Raw genomic sequence first — 17,883 nt, 5'->3', positions numbered from 1 at the left:
TGGAGCGAGCAAATCAGGACCTGGAAGTAGCACTGCGCTGCATATCCGCCAGCAACCCGTCATCCTGGAACACCCATCTTACTTGGGTGGAGTATGCCCACAACTCCCTGGTCAGCGACGCCACCGGAATGTCTCCTTTCAAATGCTCTCTCGGCTATCAGCTCCCTCTGTTTCCTGCCCATGACGATGACATTGCCGTGCCTTCAGTTCAGGCCCATCTCCACCAGTGCCGCAAGGTCTGGAAGGATGCACGCTCGGCTCCGCTGACCGCAACCGGAAGATCGCCGATTGCCACTGAATTCTAGCGCCCAACTATCGGCCTGGTCAGAAGGTTTGGCTCTCTTCAAGAGACATCCCCCTCAAGAATGAATCCAAGAAACTCGCCCCTCACTACATCAGACCATTAGAAATCGAGAGCCTCGTCAACCCCCCGGTGGTCAAACTCAAACTGCCCAGACCAATGCACATTCATCCCACGTTCCACATCTCCCAACTAAAACCCATGTCTGTCAGCCCTTTGTGCCCTCCTGCTGAACCTCCTCCACCTGCCTGGGTCATCGATGACTACCCAGCTTACACCATCCGGCGAATTCTGAATGTGCACCGCCGAGGTAGTGGTCTCCATTGGCTGGTTGATTGGGAAGGATATGGTCCTGAGGAGTACACCTGGATTCCCCGCTCCTTCATCTTGGACCCTTCCCTTATCTGGGATTTCCATCGTGACAATCTGGACAAGCCTGATGGTTTGCCTGGAGGCTCCCATTGGGGCAGGTACTGTCACAGTCCCGACCGTTAATTCCCTTTGATTGTGTCACAGTCATGACCGTTAATTTCCCATTTTCTCCTAATCCCCTTTGATAACGGCACACCTGGTTCTCATCAAGACCTGCTGCAAAAAAACCAGTCGTTGCCAGATTGTTGTTTTAGCCAGTGTGGTAATTAACGTTCCCGGCCACTTAGGATTGTATGTTCTAAGTTCTACTTCAGTACTGAGGTTTACCTGTGTAACTCTGTCCCTCCGTGTCAAGATAAGGATTCTAAGTTTTACTTCAGTACTGAGGTTTACCTGTGTAACTCCATCGCTCCGTGTCAAGAAAAGTATTGTCTACCGCTTGCCTTTCTATGCTCTGTGTCAAGATAAGTTCTGCCTGCCTCCTGCTTTCCTGTTCAGCCTCCTGTTTGCCTCCTGTTTGCCGTTCAGCTCCAGCCACTCTCACACCCTTGTCTGCATCCTAACTCAATCTCTGTGCCAGTGTCCTGCGATTGGGTTCGCCCCATTATTTGCAACAGTCTCTAGAGCCCCGAGATCCTGGGCCTCCAAAGCTGAGCCGAACTCTTAGGCCGAGCCCTTGGCGTACTAAACAGTGGCCAATTATGAAACCCTGAGAGTGGGTTCCATTCTTGCTAAGAACTGTAGTCAGTGTATAACTCCATGTCGGGGTCTTCAAATGAACCCTGAAAGGGAAAAATAAAGCTATTGAAGATAGAAATAGAGCTGTTTCTGAAGATGCAAGCAAACAAGTTGCTGTTTACTGCCATCATTACTTCGCTCTGCCTCCATGTAGTTAAACATGTAGTGCAAAATTAGAAATTAAGAGTTGCGAGATAGTGTTCATGGGTTCAACGTCCATTCAGAAGTTGGATGACGGAGGGGAAGAAACTGCTCCTGAATCACTGAGTGTGTGCCTTCAGGCTTCTGTATCTCCTCCCCGACTGCAGCAAAGAGAACAAGGTTGATGGGGGTCCTTAATGTTGGACACCATACTTTGGAGGCTTCGCTCCTTGCAGATGTCATGGATACTATGGAAGCTGGTGCTCGTGATGGTGCTGGCTGTCTGCAGCTTACTTCGATCCTGTGCAGTAGCCAGCACCATACCAGACGGTGATGCAGCCAGTCAGGATGCTCTCCAAAGTATATATGTAGAAATTTCCAAGTTAACGTTCCTTTCACACTCAGCTTATGTTTCCCTGGCCCCATGAGCACTTTCTTTGTTGAATTTAGCATAATATCTGTTTTATTCACCAGCTTTATGAACAGTCATTTGCAAATGGCTGTGACATCTGCCCCAGTGTCCATTTTGAATATAACTGCCTCATTTTGCAACTGAACTGTACTACACTAACCTTGTCTATTTGAATCTAAAGCCCCGCAGAAAGCTGTCCCTTTGTCTGAATCATGGTCTTCTTTGACCTCCTAAAGAACTGTTTTCAAGTGACTCTGGCTCTTATAACGGCCAACTCTATTGCATTGGTGGCATTTCACTTATTTTGCTGCACAGAGCTCTCTGACGTAGAATGGAGACATGCTCAATCTCCTACTGGTGGCCATTTTACTTGTTCTTTGTTTCGCTTCTCTGTTTCATTTGAGCTGAGCTCTACTGTCTGCTCTTTCTGTAGTCTTACTGACTGCACCTTGTTTCCTCTCATTAAACATATCTTACTTTCCTGTGAAATATTCTTTGAATTTGTCCTGGACTGTTCTGTACTCCTTTTCCAGAGCATCTGTCAGTCCTAATCCACCCATGATGTCATCTGCTTTGTACCCCATGCAGTATATCAGTGTACTTACTTGATGCTCTTCTGAATCCTGAGTGAGATTGCTTGCAACCCTAAATCTCTCAAAGCATCAAAGCCATCTCTCAAAGTTCTCTAGGTTAGAGAAATCAAATGTCTGGGAGGGCTTTCGTCGGTAAGTAGATATAGGTATTGCAGGTATTTGTTCCATTTTCCTGTTAGTTTGTCTACTTATTATTTCATTTATTTGAATTACAAAAGTCTTCTTTTCTCTTCCTGAGAGTTTGACTGACTTCTCTGCTGTGTCTGTGTCTCTGTGCACTTCCCCAGGTTAGTTGCCTACAGATTATTAAAATGTAGCCACTTTTGGGTGCAGCCTGAAGGTGTTGCTTAGCAACCCAAGTCAGGTCTCAGCTGAACCTCATAGCAACTAGCACAGTCCAGATTGACAAGTCTGGCTGGTTAATCTGTTCTGTACCTTACAATACTTCATTTTTATACTTTACTTTGTTTATTTATGTGTAATTCATCTGCAGATTTTATCCTTACTTTCATACATTATCGTGTAATATATGTATGTTATGTGTACTACTGTGCTTTACATCCTGGTCCGGAGAAATGCTGTCTTGTTTCACAGTATACATGTATATAGTCAAATGACAATAAACTTGACTTTACTTGAATTCCCTGGACATTTCCCACAGATATAAGCAAACAAGAACAGACTTACTGCAAATTATTCCTTGTTTGTTTTCTCACTTGGTCTGTAGCTCAAATTCATCGACGATCAACTACTTCTGACACCATGTTGTATTCAATATTGATGAAGAGGGCAGAGACACCCGGACACCAGCCTTGCAGGCTACTCAACTGAACTATATTACAAACCTTGCTTATACAATATGTGAATTCCTCCCGTGTGGGAGTGGCTGAGTGGCATTGGATTAACCCATTAACTACCACAACAATGTATATGCAGTGAGATATGAATCCAAAAGATGGACGCAATAGTTAAATTGACTGAGACTGTTTACTTGCATATAAGACCATAAGATATAGCAGCTGAATTAGGCCATTTGGCCCATAGAGTCTGCTTTGCAATTTTATTATTGCTGATCCATTTTTCCACTCAGCCCCAATCTCCTGCCTTCTCTCCGTATCTCTTCATACCCTGACCAATCAAGAATCTATCAACTTCTGCTTTAAATATACATTAAAACTTGGTGTCCACGGCTGCCTGTGGCAAAGAATTCCACAGATTCACCACTCTCCGGCTAAAGAGATTCCTTCTCATCACCAATCTAAAAGGATGCCCCTCTATTCCGAGGCTTTGTCCTCTGGTCTTAGACTCTCCCACCACAGGAAAAGTCCACTTTGTCAAGGCTTTTCAACATTCAATAGGTTTCATTGAAGTTACCTCTCATTCTTCTGAATTCTAGTGAACACAAGCCAGAGCATCAAATGCTCTTCATGACAAGCAGTTCAAACTTGGAATCATTTTAGTGAACCTCCTTTGAAGACTCCCCAGTTTCAGCACATTCTTTCTAAGATAGGACTGCCCAAGACTGCTCACAATACTCCAAGTGAGACCTCACCAGTGCTTATTAAAGTTTCAACAATAGCAAAATATCAGTAAATATATAATAAATACAAAATGATTCTTACAAAATGCTGGAGGAACTTAGCGGGCAAGGTAGCATTTATGGAAATGAATGAACAGTTCAGCCGGGACACTTCATCAGCAATAGCTTCTTCCCCACTGCCATCAGATTTCTGAGTGGATAATAAACCCATGTTCAAAACCTCACCATTCTTTTCTCTTTCTTTACTCTCTTTTTGTTCTACTTTCCTCAGGACCCACACACACAAAATGCTGGAGGAACTCAGCAGATCAGGCAGCATCTATGGAGAGGAATAAACAGTCAACATTTCAGGCTAAGACCCTTCTTTAGGACTGGATCAACTGGGAAAGTACACCAAGAAACGGCAGATGGAAGTGTCTTGGACCGTAAACCACAGTTAAGTGGAAGATCAGACAATGCTGATTAAATCCATTATTTGGGTGACTGTCGTGTGGGTGCAAATAGGGATGTGTGAGGGTGGTATGTCATTCAAAGAAAGAGTTGCAAATATAGAACTGTCCTTTGATCTTTAGTATATAAAATCTCATGTAATGTTGAGCTAGGCAGACATCTTGCTCCAAAAGGCTGTCAGTTTATTTGTAAGTCAGTGTATCATATAAAAGGATTACCTTTCATATCTACCAATTGTGTCTCTCCAGTAACTTAATTCATATGACTGCAGACCAGTTCTGTGCTGTATCTCAATAAATAAATCAATCAATCTGTTAGAACTCATCAGGTCAGGCAGCATCTGTGGGAGGACCCCTTCTCCACTTTATACCGGTCGTCACACCTCTCACTCTCAGTCCCGATGCCTGGTTTCAACCCGATGCATTGACAATTACTTCCCTCCCACACATACCGTCCTTCCATTACGGAGACGTTGCTATCTTTGCCCCTCTCGTGTCGCGGAAATTCTCCCCTGTATTACTTTAACAGAGAACCACAATTAAATGCTTGTTAACTGGGACAGAACTGTTCATTATTATTGTTATAACAATTGTTTCCCCAGAACGACACGAAATACTAATATTCCTAATTTATGCACATTATTTGTTTTATTCTAAAATGTAATATAGAGAACTGCAATTACATACTTTATGAAATATTTTATAATTGCAGTCATCACAACATTGCAGGAAACACTTGTAAAAGGTTTCCACCCAACGTAACCACTTAGTTTTGCACAAAGAGTTAACACCCTATTCTTTGAAATGACATTACATAACTTGTTTGCTGGGCCCAGTTTAAGTTTGGATTGAGAGGAATCTCTCATTGTTCACCACTCCCTCATTGTTGCTCTCAGCATAGACTTCTGAGCTGATGTATATGGAGTGAGATATGAATCCAAAAGATGGAAGCAAGAGTTAAATTGACTGAGACTGTTTCTTTGAATATCACAACAAAACCCAAAATGCTGGAGAACTCAGCAGGTCAGGAAGCACCTATGGAAATGAATAAGCAGTCCGCATTTTGGCCAGGACCCTTCATCAGGAATAGCTTCTTCTCCATCGCCATGAAGTTTGTAAATGGACAATGAACCCATGTTCAAAACTTCACTATTCTTTTCTCTTTCTTTGCTCTACTTACCTTAGGACCAACAAATAGAAAGGACCTATGGGAGTGAATAAACAGTCGTATGGGCTGAGAAGTCCTGAAGTAGACTCTTGGCCTGAAATGTGAACTATTTATTCCTCTCCATAGATGCTGCCTGACCTGCTGAGTTCCTCCAGCAAGTTGTGTGTGTTGTACTGGATTTTCAGCATCTGCAGGATCTATAGTGTTTATATACTAGAAATACTCAGCAGTCAGGCTGAGTGTTGTATTGAACTGCTGCTGCTAAGTTAACAAATTTCACATTGCATGCCGGTGATAATAAACCTGATTCTGTGCAGCAGAATTCATATTATTTAGTACTTTAACAATCATAGGCTCTGTAGCAAGACTGGATTGTGAATCCTGGCTTACATTTCCAATGGTTCACAATCCAGGTAACATCTACAATGTACTGAAGATTAGCATTGTATTCATTAAATCATTATGTAGTACATCATCATAATATGAATATCACCAATCTTCCAACATTTCTCAGTGACCTCATTATCATAGAAACATAGAAAACCTACAGCACAATACAGGCCTTCGGCCCACAGTTGTGCCGAACATGTCCCTACCTTAGAAATTACCAAGGTTAATTCCCTACCTTAGAAATTACCAAGGTTACCAAGGTTAACCATAGCCCTCTATTTTCTAAGCTCCATGTACCTATCCAAAAGTCTCTTAAAACACCCTATCATATCCGCCTCCACCACTGTTGCCGGCAGCCCATTCCACGCACTCTTCACTCTCTGCATAAAAATCTTACCCAACATCTCCTCCATACCTACGCCCAAGCACTTTAAACCTGTTCCCTCTTGTGGTAGCCATTTCAGCCCTGGGAAAAAGCCTCTGACTATCCACACGATCAGTGCCTCTCATCATCTTATACACCTGTATCAAGTCACCTCTCATCCTCCGTCGCTCCAAGGAGAAAAGACCGAGTTCACTCAACCTATTCTCATAAGGCATGCTCCCCAAACCAGGAAACACCCTTGTAAATCTCCTCTGCACCCATTCTATGGTTTCCACATCCTCCCTGTAGTGAGGCGACCAGAACTGAGCATAGTACTCCAAGTGGGGTTTGACCAGGGTCCTATATAGCTGCAACATTACCTCTCTGGTCCTAAATTCAAATCCACAATTGATAAAGGCCAATACACCATATGCCTTCTTAACCACAGAAGTCAACCTGCGCAGCTGCTTGGAGCGTCCTATGGACTTGGATCCCAAGATCCTTCTGATCCTCCACGCTGCCAAGCGTCTTACCGTTAATACTATATTCTGCCATCATATTTGACCAAAATGAACCACCTCACATTTATCTGGATTGAACTCCATCTGCCACCTCTCAGCCCCGTTTTGCATCGTCAATATCCTGCTGTAACCTCTGACAGCCCTCCACACTATCCACAACACCCCCAACCTTTGTGTCATCAGCAAACTTACTAACCCATCCCTCCACTTCTTCATCCAGGTCATTTATAAAAATCACAAAGAGTAAGGGTCCCAGAACAGATCCCTGAGGCACACCACTAGTCACCGACCTCCATGCAGAATACCTTTGCCTTCTGTGGGCAAGCCAGTTCTGGATCCACAAAGCAATGTCCTCTTGGATCCCATGCTCCTTACTTTCTCAATAAGTCTGGCATGGGGTACCTTATCAAATGCCTTGCTGAAATCCATATACATTACATCTACCGCTTTCCTTCATCAATGTGTTTAGTCATTGGTGTATGGGATGTCAGGGAGGGGTAGCACCTCTGGTGGGGGAGCATGTCACGTCCTTTTCAAGGTGGTTAGTCCACCTTTGGTCCCCACCTGGCACTCAGCTCTCACCTGTGGCTCCCCGTAGCTGTTTGCATGCTACAGCGGCTACACCCCGGGCAATGGCTTCGATAAGCCGGCTAAACCAGGTGAGGGTAGCCGACGGGTCTCAAACCCTTGGTGAGATAGGGAGTTGTCTATCCCAGCATGTGAAGGCAGACTCTGGCGGATTGAGCGGACGAGACAAATGGAAGGTCCAACGGTCAAAAAGGCGGTCTCTGCAAGCGTTGTGGAACATGTAGAGCAGGACAAGACACAGAAGACGTCCTGGTCATCCACTGCGCCTAGTCCCATCTCCAGTCGTCTCGACTCAGTCTTGCCACTGGATCCAGATGGGAATTGGGAAGAGAGAGTGAGGCTGACGCTGTGCAACTCTCCCTCACTTAAATCCAAATCATGCGCTAGTCTTGACACCATCAATGATATTGAGGTCTTCATCAATGATGGCGATGGACAAACATGGATAGTCACATCTTCAAAAAATTCAATCAGGCTCGTAAGGCACGACCTGCCCTTGACAAAGCCATGCTGACTATTCCTAATCATATTATACCTCTCCAAATGTTCATAAATCCTGCCTCTCAGAATCTTCTCTATCAACTTACCAACCACTGAAGTAAGACTCACTGGTCTATAATTTCCTGGGCTATCTCTACTCCCTTTCTTGAATAAGGAAACAACATCCGCAACCCTCCAATCCTCTGGAACCTCTCCCGTCCCCATTGATGATGCAAAGATCATCGCCAGAAGCTCAGCAATCTCCTCCCTCGCCTCCTACAGTAGCCTGGGGTACATCTCATCCAGTCCCGCTGACTTATTCAACTTGATGCTTTCCAAAAGCTCTAGCACATCCTCTTTCTTAATATCTACATACTCAAGTTTTTCAGTCCGCTGCAAGTCATCCCCACAATCACCAAGATCCTTTTCCATAGTGAATACTGAAGTAAAGTATTCATTAAGTACCTCTGCTCTTTCCTCTGGTTCCATACACACTTTCCCACTGTGACACTTGATAGATCCTATTCTTTCACGTCTTATCCTCTTGCTCTTCACATACTTGTAGAATGCCTTGGGATTTTCCTTAATCCTGCCCGCCAAGGCCTTCTCATGGCCCCTTCTGGCTCTCCTAATTTCCCTCTTAAACTCCTTCCTGTTAGCCTTATAATCTTCTAGATCTCCATGCAGAGGGGGTTTGAATAAATGGAACAAGCTACTGGAGGAAGTGCTGACACAGATGCAATGGTATCTTATAGAACTTATAGAATAGTACAGCACATTACAGGCCCTTCGGCCCACAATGTTGTGCCGACCCTCAAACCCTGCCTCCCATATAACCCCCCACCTTAAATTCCTCCATATACCTGTCTAGTAGTCTCTTAAACTTCACTAGTGTATCTGCCTCCACAACTGACTCAGGCAGTGCATTCCACGCACCAACACTCTCTGAGTTAAAAACCTTCCTCTAATATCCCCCTTGAACTTCCCACCCCTTACCTTACAGCCATGTCCTCTTGTATTGAGCGGTGGTGCCCTGGGGAAGAGGCGCTGGCTATCCACTCTATCTATTACTCTTATCATCTTGTACACCTCTATCATGTCTCCTCTCATCCTCCTTCTCTCCAACGAGTAAAACCCTAGCTCCCTTATTCTCTGATCACAATCCATACTCTCTAAATCAGGCAGCATCCTGGTAATTCTCCTCTGTACCCTTTCCAATGCTTCCACATCCTTCCTATAGTGAGGCAACCAGAACTGGACACAGTACTCCAAGTGTGGCCTAATCAGAGTTTTACAGAGCTGCATCATTACATCGCGACTCTTAAACTCTGTCCCTCGACTTATGAAAGCTAACACCCCATAAGCTTTTTTAACTACCCTATCTACCTGTGAGGCAACTTTCAGGGATCTGTGGACATGTACCCCCAGATCCCTCTGGTCCTCCACTACCAAGCATCCTGCCATTTACTTTGTACTCTGCCTTGGAGTTTGTCCTTCCAAAGTGTACCACCTCACACTTCTCCAGGTTGAAGTCCATTTGCCACTTCTCAGCCCACTTCTGTATCCAATCAATGTCTCTCTGCATTTAAGAAACACTTGGTTAGGTACATGGAGAGCTGAGTCTTGGAGGCAAATTTGGAACAAACAGACAAAATTGTGATCAGCTGGGTGGGCACCATGGTCAGTTTGGGCTGGATGGGTCGAATGGCATATTTCAGTACAGTATGCTGAATGTCCTGAATCAATGATGCTGGAAACCTAAAATGAACAGAGAACTAAGCAGCAGCGTACAGAAAGTGCTGGAGGAACAGTGAACATTTCCAGTTGAGAACGCTGTTGGAGGGTCCTGCTTCCAAATGCTGACTGTTCATTTCCCTCCATAGACAGTCATAGAAAAGTACAGCAGAGAAACAGCCCTTCTAGTCCATACCGAAACCATTTAAACTGCCCAATCACATTGACCTGCACCAGGACCATCGTTCTCCCGTCCATGTACATATCCAAACATCTCTGAAACGATGAAATCGAGCTGGCATGCACCACTTGTGCTGGCAGTTTGTTCCACACTCTCACCTGGTTCTCCAAACAGTGAACCCATCTCTTTTCATCCATCCGCCTTATTATTTTTGTTCCTCACCTGTTCCTATCTCACAGCTGCCACTCTCGGCTCACTCGACTGACAGATATGGTCAGTGAGAGGGAAACCTGTGGTGGTCACTCTCTGACAGACAGACATGGTCAGTGAGAGGGAAATCTACGGTGGTCGCTCTCTAACAGACAGACACGGTCAGTGAGGGGGAACCCTGTGGTGGTCACTCTCTGTCAGTGAGGGGGAACCCTGTGGTGGTCACTCTCTGACAGACAGACACGGCCAGTGAGAGGGAACCCCATGGTGGTCACTCTCTGACAGACACGGTCAGTGAGAGGGAAACCTGTGGTGGTCACTCTCTGACAGACAGACATGGTCAGTGAGAGGGAAATCTACGGTGGTCGCTCTCTAACAGACAGACACGGTCAGTGAGGGGGAACCCTGTGGTGGTCACTCTCTGTCAGTGAGGGGGAACCCTGTGGTGGTCACTCTCTGTCAGTGAGGGGGAACCCTGTGGTGGTCACTCTCTGACAGACAGACACTGTCAGTGAGGGGGAACACTGTGGTGGTCACTCTCTGTCAGTGAGGGGGAACCCTGTGGTGGTCACTCTCTGTCAGTGAGGGGGAACCCTGTGGTGGTCACTCTCTGACAGACAGACACTGTCAGTGAGGGGGAACACTGTGGTGGTTACTCTCTGACAGACAGACACGGTCAGTGAGGGGGAACACTGTGGTGGTCACTCTCTGACAGACACGGTCAGTGAGGGGGAACACTGTGGTGGTCACTCTCTGTCAGTGAGGGGGAACCCTGTGGTGGTCACTCTCTTACAGACATACACGGTCAGTGAGGGGGAACCCTGTGGTGGTCACTCTCTGACAGTCAGTGAGAGGGAAACCCGTGGTGGTCACTCTCTGACAGTCAGTGAGAGGGAATCTGTGGTGGTCACTCTCTGACAGTCAGTGAGAGGGAAACCCGTGGTGGTCACTCTCTGACAGCCAGACACGGTCAGTGAGGGGGAACCCTGTGTAGAAGTCTCTTTACGCAGGGGTGCTTCCCCTGTACATTGGGGTGGAAGGTGTTGCATCGGACAGTGCCGTACAACAGGTTTTTGTGCAGGTTCACTGACACCCCACGCACCTGTCCACAGTGCGGGCGGGAGGAGTCGGTGTGCTCCGCGTTTACGCAATGTGAGAGGCTGCAGCCGCTCTTTAGAGTTCCTCGGAGAGCTGCCGCTGCGGCGGCTCTGGCTGCCCTTTCGTCCCGCGTTCCTCACCTCCAGGCGCCCAGTTCAGAAGGGGGTGGGCCGAGAGGAGGATCTCCTGGTCCTGGGCCTGGCCAAGACGGGCCGACTGCCTGACCCCTTCCCGAGGATCCGCCCGTGCCCGGCTGCCCTTGGAGAGGGAGGCCGCGGCCGGCACTTTGCGGGATTTCCGTGAGCGGTCCGGGCTGTTTTATAGCCGGCAGTAACCGCATGGTAATTTGAGTCTAACTATGTTTGGTAAATGTTATTGGCTTGTGTCTGTGTTGTAAATAAACTTTGACAGTTTCGATGCAATAAAAACCTGCCGCACTCAACCCGACAGCCCTCCCTCCTGACTGACTGAAGTCGGCGCGCTGACAGGGAACCAATAGCCACGCACCGACCGTGCGCGCGTCGTGACGTCATCACGCAGAGACGTCTCCAGCTGAAGCGATACCGTCATCGCCCGGAGTGCCCAAGATGGCGGCGCGTTGCCTAGCGGCGGCGGGGTCTATAGTAAGTTTATCAGTGTTCCCCGCGGTCAGGGTTAACCAGTGCGGACTGGTGAGCATGTTCCAATTGCCCTGGTTACCGGGGATTCGGGGTGCCGTTTGCAGTTGTCTCGATCTTGGGTTTGCTAGTTCCAAGGTCATTCTGGTTACGTAACTGTGTAGCGAGGGGGTGTCGTGGGGAAGAGTTGTTGCTCCTGGGCGGAGATTGGATTGTGGTGGGTGAGAGTTGGTGCCAGTGCACACACGGGTGGGTTGTGGTGGCTGACTGTTGGAACCAAGGGGCCATGGCGGGTCAGAATTGATACCTGTGTGTGGTTGGTGAGCAATAGTGTTAGTGAGTGAGGTAGGTGTGATGGGCGAAGGTTTGGTTAGTGTGACTAGATAGACATGTAAATAAAGCCAATAGGTGGGTTTGCATAGCCACTTTATGTAATATGCAATATGTGGTCATGTCCATGAACACACAAACATGGCAGCTTTGGGCCTGTATTCACTGGAATTTAGAAGAATGCGTGGGAATCTCATTGAAACCTATCTGCCATTTCTTTGTTCCCCGTTACTACCTCACGAGCATCATTTTCCGGTGGCCCAATATCACTGTCACCTCCCTTTTACCCTTTATATAACTAAAAATACTTTTGATATTCTGCTTTGATGGATGGCGCCGGGCAGCGAGGTTGACTGAGGATCGGTGAATTGAGCTCCAACTGGTGCACATTTCACTGTTTAATTACAGTGGGCCTTTTGTTATTTCTTTTCTTTACTAACTTATTCATAAATATTAATTCCTTTAATCGTATGCAGTGTGCTGTCTGTGGTTTCTTAGCACTGAGTTACAACAGGGCTGCAAACTACACAGCATCCACACAAACCAGGGTTTGGGGTGGAAGGAAGAGCCGTCTCAATCTCACCAGTTTGGTGGGACTGGAGTGCATCTTCCCTAGACTTATGCAGCCATGGAAACCAGCAGGTTTTCATATTATTGGCTAGTTTGCCGTTGTATTTCATCTTTTCCCTTCCTATAGCTTTTTCGGTTACCTTTTGTTTGATTTTAAAAACTTAACAATCATCCAACTTTCCACTCACTTCTGCTACCTTATATGCCCTTTCCTTAGCTCTTATGCAGTCCTTAACTTCCCTTGTCAGCTGCGGTTGCTTACCCCTGCTGTTTGAGAACTACTTCTGTAGGACATATCTATCCTGCACCTTGTGAACTATTCTCAAAAACTTTAGGCACCTCTGCTCTGCCATCATCCCCGCTTGTATCCTCCTCCAATCCACCTGGACAAACTCCTTTCTCATGCCTTTGTAATTCCCGTTATTCCATTGCAATACTCACATGTGTGACGTGTGCTTCTGCCTCTCAAATTGCAGTATGAATTCAACCATGATCACTGTCCCCTAAGGGTTTCTTTACATTAAGCTCCATAATAAGATCTGGGTTATTACACAACACCCAATTTAAAATAGCCTTTCCCCGTGTAGGCTCAAGCACAACCCACTCTAAAAAGCCATTTTGTAGGCGTTCAACAAATTCCCTCTCTTTTGCCATCCGACACCAACCTAATTTTCTCAATCCCCTTACGTATTGAAGTCTCCCATTACAATTGTGACATTACTCTTATTACATGCCTTTTCCACCTCCCCTTGCAATCTCAACCCCACATCTTGGCTAATGTTTGGAGGCCTATATTTGATTCCTATCAGCACACATAAAAATTGCTGGTAAACGCAGCAGGCCAGGCAGCATCTCTAGGAAGAGGTACAGTCGATGTTTCGGGCCGAGACCCTTCGTCAGGACTAACTGAAAGAAAAGATAGTAAGAGATTTGAGAGGGGGAGGGGGAGATCTGAAATGATAGGAGAAGACAGGAGGGGGAAGGGATGGAGTTAAGAGCTGGACAGGTGATTGGCAAAAGGAATATGAGAGGATCATGGGACAGGAGGCCCAGGGAGAAAGAAAGGGGGAGGGGGAAGCCCACCGGATAGGCAAGGAGTAGAGTGAGAGGGACAGAGGGAGAAAAAGGAGAGAGAGAAAAAATAGTAATAATAAAAAATAAATAACGGATGGGGTACGAAGGGGAGGTGGGATATTGTTCTGTTGTCATACCAACCAATTGCGTTATTACAGCAGGTAGAATGGGCAAAAGGCCAAGTAACTAGCAGACGTGGATCTTAAAATAGTATTTAATAGATCTAGTAAGAAAGGGAGCGTAACAGTGAAAGGAGTGATACCTCTTTCTCCCTCGTCAGAGAGATGTTGGTGTTGGGATGGACAGTAGCTTTTTTTTGATGGACTGTAGATCATGGTTTCTGGGGTGGGGGGAAGATTTGCAGTTGCTTGCATGGTGGGGGGGAGTGGTTGATGATTTTGCTGAAGCAGGTTGGGAGATGGGAGAGCGGGCGGGATGAGGTTTTTGCTGCCGCTTCTGTGGGGGGGAGGGAGGGGTAGCTTTGGGGTTCTAATGTTTTCTGCCATTCATTCGTTTGTTTTTTCTGTTTCTTGGACATCTGCGAACAGTAAGAATTTCATGTTCAGTTCTGTATACATTCTGATATTAAATTGAACTATTGAAAAGAGTCTTTGTGCACAAGGTGGTTGCAATTTGTGCGAAATTACCTAAATGTGGGATGAAAGCAGATATCATAGAGTAATATTCACTCTAAGGTGTGTGCACTCACACATCTTTTGTTAATAGTGCATAAAGGAATTTAAATTGTGCACAAAAGGTTGTCACCCTCTAACTTTTTGGCATGTTGAGTATGTTTCACGATTGTACATAATTACATAACCTTTTCTGGTTTCTGATGCGGACGGTGTTGACAACGTGGAGTTTGCGATGATTTGTCTGCAGATTTTAGATCTGGCTTGTTTATAATATTTTTATTGAAGAAATTATTGATTCACTGTGTTGAATTTCAAAGAAGCAAAGTTGTGAAATGCAAACAAACTGCTAGTTCATTTAAGCAGAATGGCTTAATGAAACAGTAGAAACTGCTACACTGAAAGCTCATGAGGTCAGGAGTGTGCAACTACGAGAAATATTTATGTACAGTACAGAAACTGGAGTTGTCTCCGTGTATTGTCATGATGCACAGGCTGCTGGAGAATTTGGAAGTGAGAAGAAGTGGAGTGATACTTGGAAACTTGGCTTTTTAAAGCATCATTTAGCAAGCAAATCACAAAAGATCCAGCAAGAAAATCCTTTGTTGCCTGCTACATATGTTTTGTGAGAGTGCAGATGAACCAGAATGAAGACGATCAAATCCAAAGGAGATCAAAGTTCTTACTGACAATTACTTTGTTTCTTTTAAACAGTGAACAACAAACTGTACTTGGTAGTTTATTATCCTTAGAATAGCTTCAGGTTTACTTCCACTTACAAATTCAGTGCGCACATGTTGTCACTGTACAAAAAATTGCACAGCACAAGATTTTTACACATGGTCATTACAAATTAGAGGGAACATTGTCATGGAGGCTAGCAACAGGAGATTAATAGCAGAGGTCTACTTTGTAGAATACTATGGACAGAGTTGACTATGTGAAATCAGACATATTTGGGTGAATGGCTTCCTTTTTCGTAAAATGCAGTGGTTCTGCTCCCACCAAAATGACTTGCCTCACGATTGATTTAAACTAAATTGAATGTTGCACAGTACTTACTATATTTAAGTTTAGTGTCATCTGCAATAAGCACTGTTTGAACCACTGGCTTTTATTAGGTACTCCTTGTTAATACAAACACCTAATCATCCAAACAACAGGAATTCTGCAGATGCTGGAAATTCAAGCAACACACATCAAAGTTGCTGGTGAACGCAGCAGGCCAAGCAGAGTTGACTGCACCTCTTCCTAGAGATGCTGCCCGGCCTGCTGCGTTCACCAGCAACTTTGATGTGTGTTGCTTGAATTTCCAGCATCTGCAGAATTCCTGTTGTTTGCGTTTTTAAATTCACTACTGCGAAGCCTCTTCCGGTGATGCCTACACCGAAGAAGTTTAGATCCTCTCTTCGACGGGAGCTCAGTGAAACCATCTCTCACTGCTCCCCATCTCTAATTTCTTCGGCTCTTCAACTTTTCGACCACATTTTGACTCAGATCTCCCCCTCCCCCTCCAACTTTCAAATCCCTTACTCACTCTTCCTTCAGTTAGTCCTGACGAAGGGTCTCGGCCTGAAACGTCGACTGTACCTCTTCCTAGAGATGCTGCCTGGCCTGCTGCGTTCACCAGCAACTTTGATGTGTGTTGATCTAATCATCCAATCATGTAGCAGCAACTCAATGCATAAAGGCATGCAGATATGGTCAAGAAGTTCAGTTGTTGTTCAGACCAAATTTCAGAATAGGGAAGACATGTGCTGTAAGTGACTTTTACTGTGGAATGAATGTTGCTGCCAGACAGATTGGTCTGAGTATCTCAGAAACTGCTGATCTCCTGGCATTTTTTTTGCACAGCAGTCTCTAGAGTTTACAGAGAATGATCTAAGAAACAAACATCCAGTGAGTGGCAGTTCTGTGGGCAAAAGATCCTCGTCAATGGGAGAGGTCAGAGGAGAATGGCCAGACTGGTTCAAGCTGACAGTACGGCGACAGTAACTCACATAACCACGTGTTACGGCAGTGGTGTGCTGAAGAGCATCACTGAATGCACAACACATTGAAACTTGAAATAGATAGGCTTCAGCAACAGAAGACCATGAACATACACTCAATGGCAACTTTATTAGACACAGGAGGTACACAATAAAGTGACCACTGAATATATCGATGACAGTAACTTGACTATGTAGGGCATGGTATTAAAGACTTAGTAGCTGCACTGATAAAAATACTAGAATACTTGGTTTGTTTTCTCCACTCTGCTGGGTTCATGAGATCTTTATGCTGGTCATTTGAAAGGTGCCTGTGCTTGTGATGACTGTGCAGTATATCATTTCTATAATTTAGTGTTTTATGTCATTTTACATTTTTGATCTTGTAGGTTTAATCATTTATATTAATTGGGTTTTCTATTTTTATAGATCCCCGGCGTGAGTCGAACGGCAGCTCGTAGGTTCCACTTTGCTGTCTATGGCAATCATAATAAAAATGCAGCGAAAGTTTCAAATTCAGTAAGTAAAAATCCACAAAGCATTTTCTGTGGGCTCTTCCAGTTGTTTTGAATGTAGAATGTCAATATTTTGACATTCTGTAGAGAACTGAGACTTCGAAGAAACAGTGAATCAAGTATTAATTTGGCGATGAGAAGAGTGGTGGTTGAATGTGATGAAAATGGGGATTTGTTCTTTGCTTCTCAAAGCCACGAGTCAGACATTCAAAAATGGGCACAGTGACTATTCAGAGTATCACTGCACAAAGGCAAGCGTTAGGTCTCATGAGAATGGGCAGCTAGATCTGGGGAGTGCCGGAAGCCGCATGTTTGTGAAAGTAGTGTTAAATGGACTGTTCAATCTGGCGTTGGTACATGCTGATAACCCAGATTGGAGATGGAGAAAGAGCGAGAACATTTCCTCAGATGTTAACTATTACGATGAGACAATGGATCTGGAAGTCAGGATCATGGAAAATGGAGTGCTGACATGTTTTACTGCATAGCACCAAGTTGAGATCAGCTTCATTGTCAAAGCAAGAATCCATAATATCTATCATAACTCAGAAATTATCTGATGCTCTGGAAGTGTTTGGTCCCCATGGGAAACACTTCCATAAGAGATCATGACTTTATGTCTCCTGTATTTTGGTAATATATAATTGTAATTATCATAGTATAAAAATTAGGGGGCTGGAATGTAGGGGCCATGCATCTGTTTTCTATTTGTACTGTATTCTGTGTTGCATATTAATTACATGTACTATGGTAACTTATTACGTGTGTGAAGGGAATAAGTTAAGTATTCATGCTTTGTTCTAGGCAGTTTAGTTTGGAGCTGGGGACCAATCGATGTTATATCTTTCGTTGACTGCTTAGTTATACTTAATTA

General features: G+C 45.0%; 1 protein-coding gene across 1 annotated transcript in view; it reads left to right on the top strand.

The window, feature by feature from the left end:
- Positions 1-17,883, top strand: part of sdha (succinate dehydrogenase complex, subunit A, flavoprotein (Fp)) — an 81,924-nt gene that overhangs the window by 7,911 nt on the left and 56,130 nt on the right. The window contains exons 2-4 of the mRNA XM_072252078.1: positions 4,369-4,532; positions 11,731-11,903; positions 16,924-17,013. Of these exons, the coding sequence (XP_072108179.1) occupies positions 11,868-11,903; positions 16,924-17,013 (126 nt within the window). The 5' untranslated portion in view covers positions 4,369-4,532; positions 11,731-11,867. The remainder of the gene's footprint in view (positions 1-4,368; positions 4,533-11,730; positions 11,904-16,923; positions 17,014-17,883) is intronic.

The sequence above is a fragment of the Mobula birostris genome, chromosome 1 (genome assembly GCF_030028105.1).
Source record: "Mobula birostris isolate sMobBir1 chromosome 1, sMobBir1.hap1, whole genome shotgun sequence".
NCBI classification, from domain to species: domain Eukaryota; kingdom Metazoa; phylum Chordata; class Chondrichthyes; order Myliobatiformes; family Myliobatidae; genus Mobula; species Mobula birostris.
This window is presented reverse-complemented; position numbering and strand designations above follow the sequence as displayed.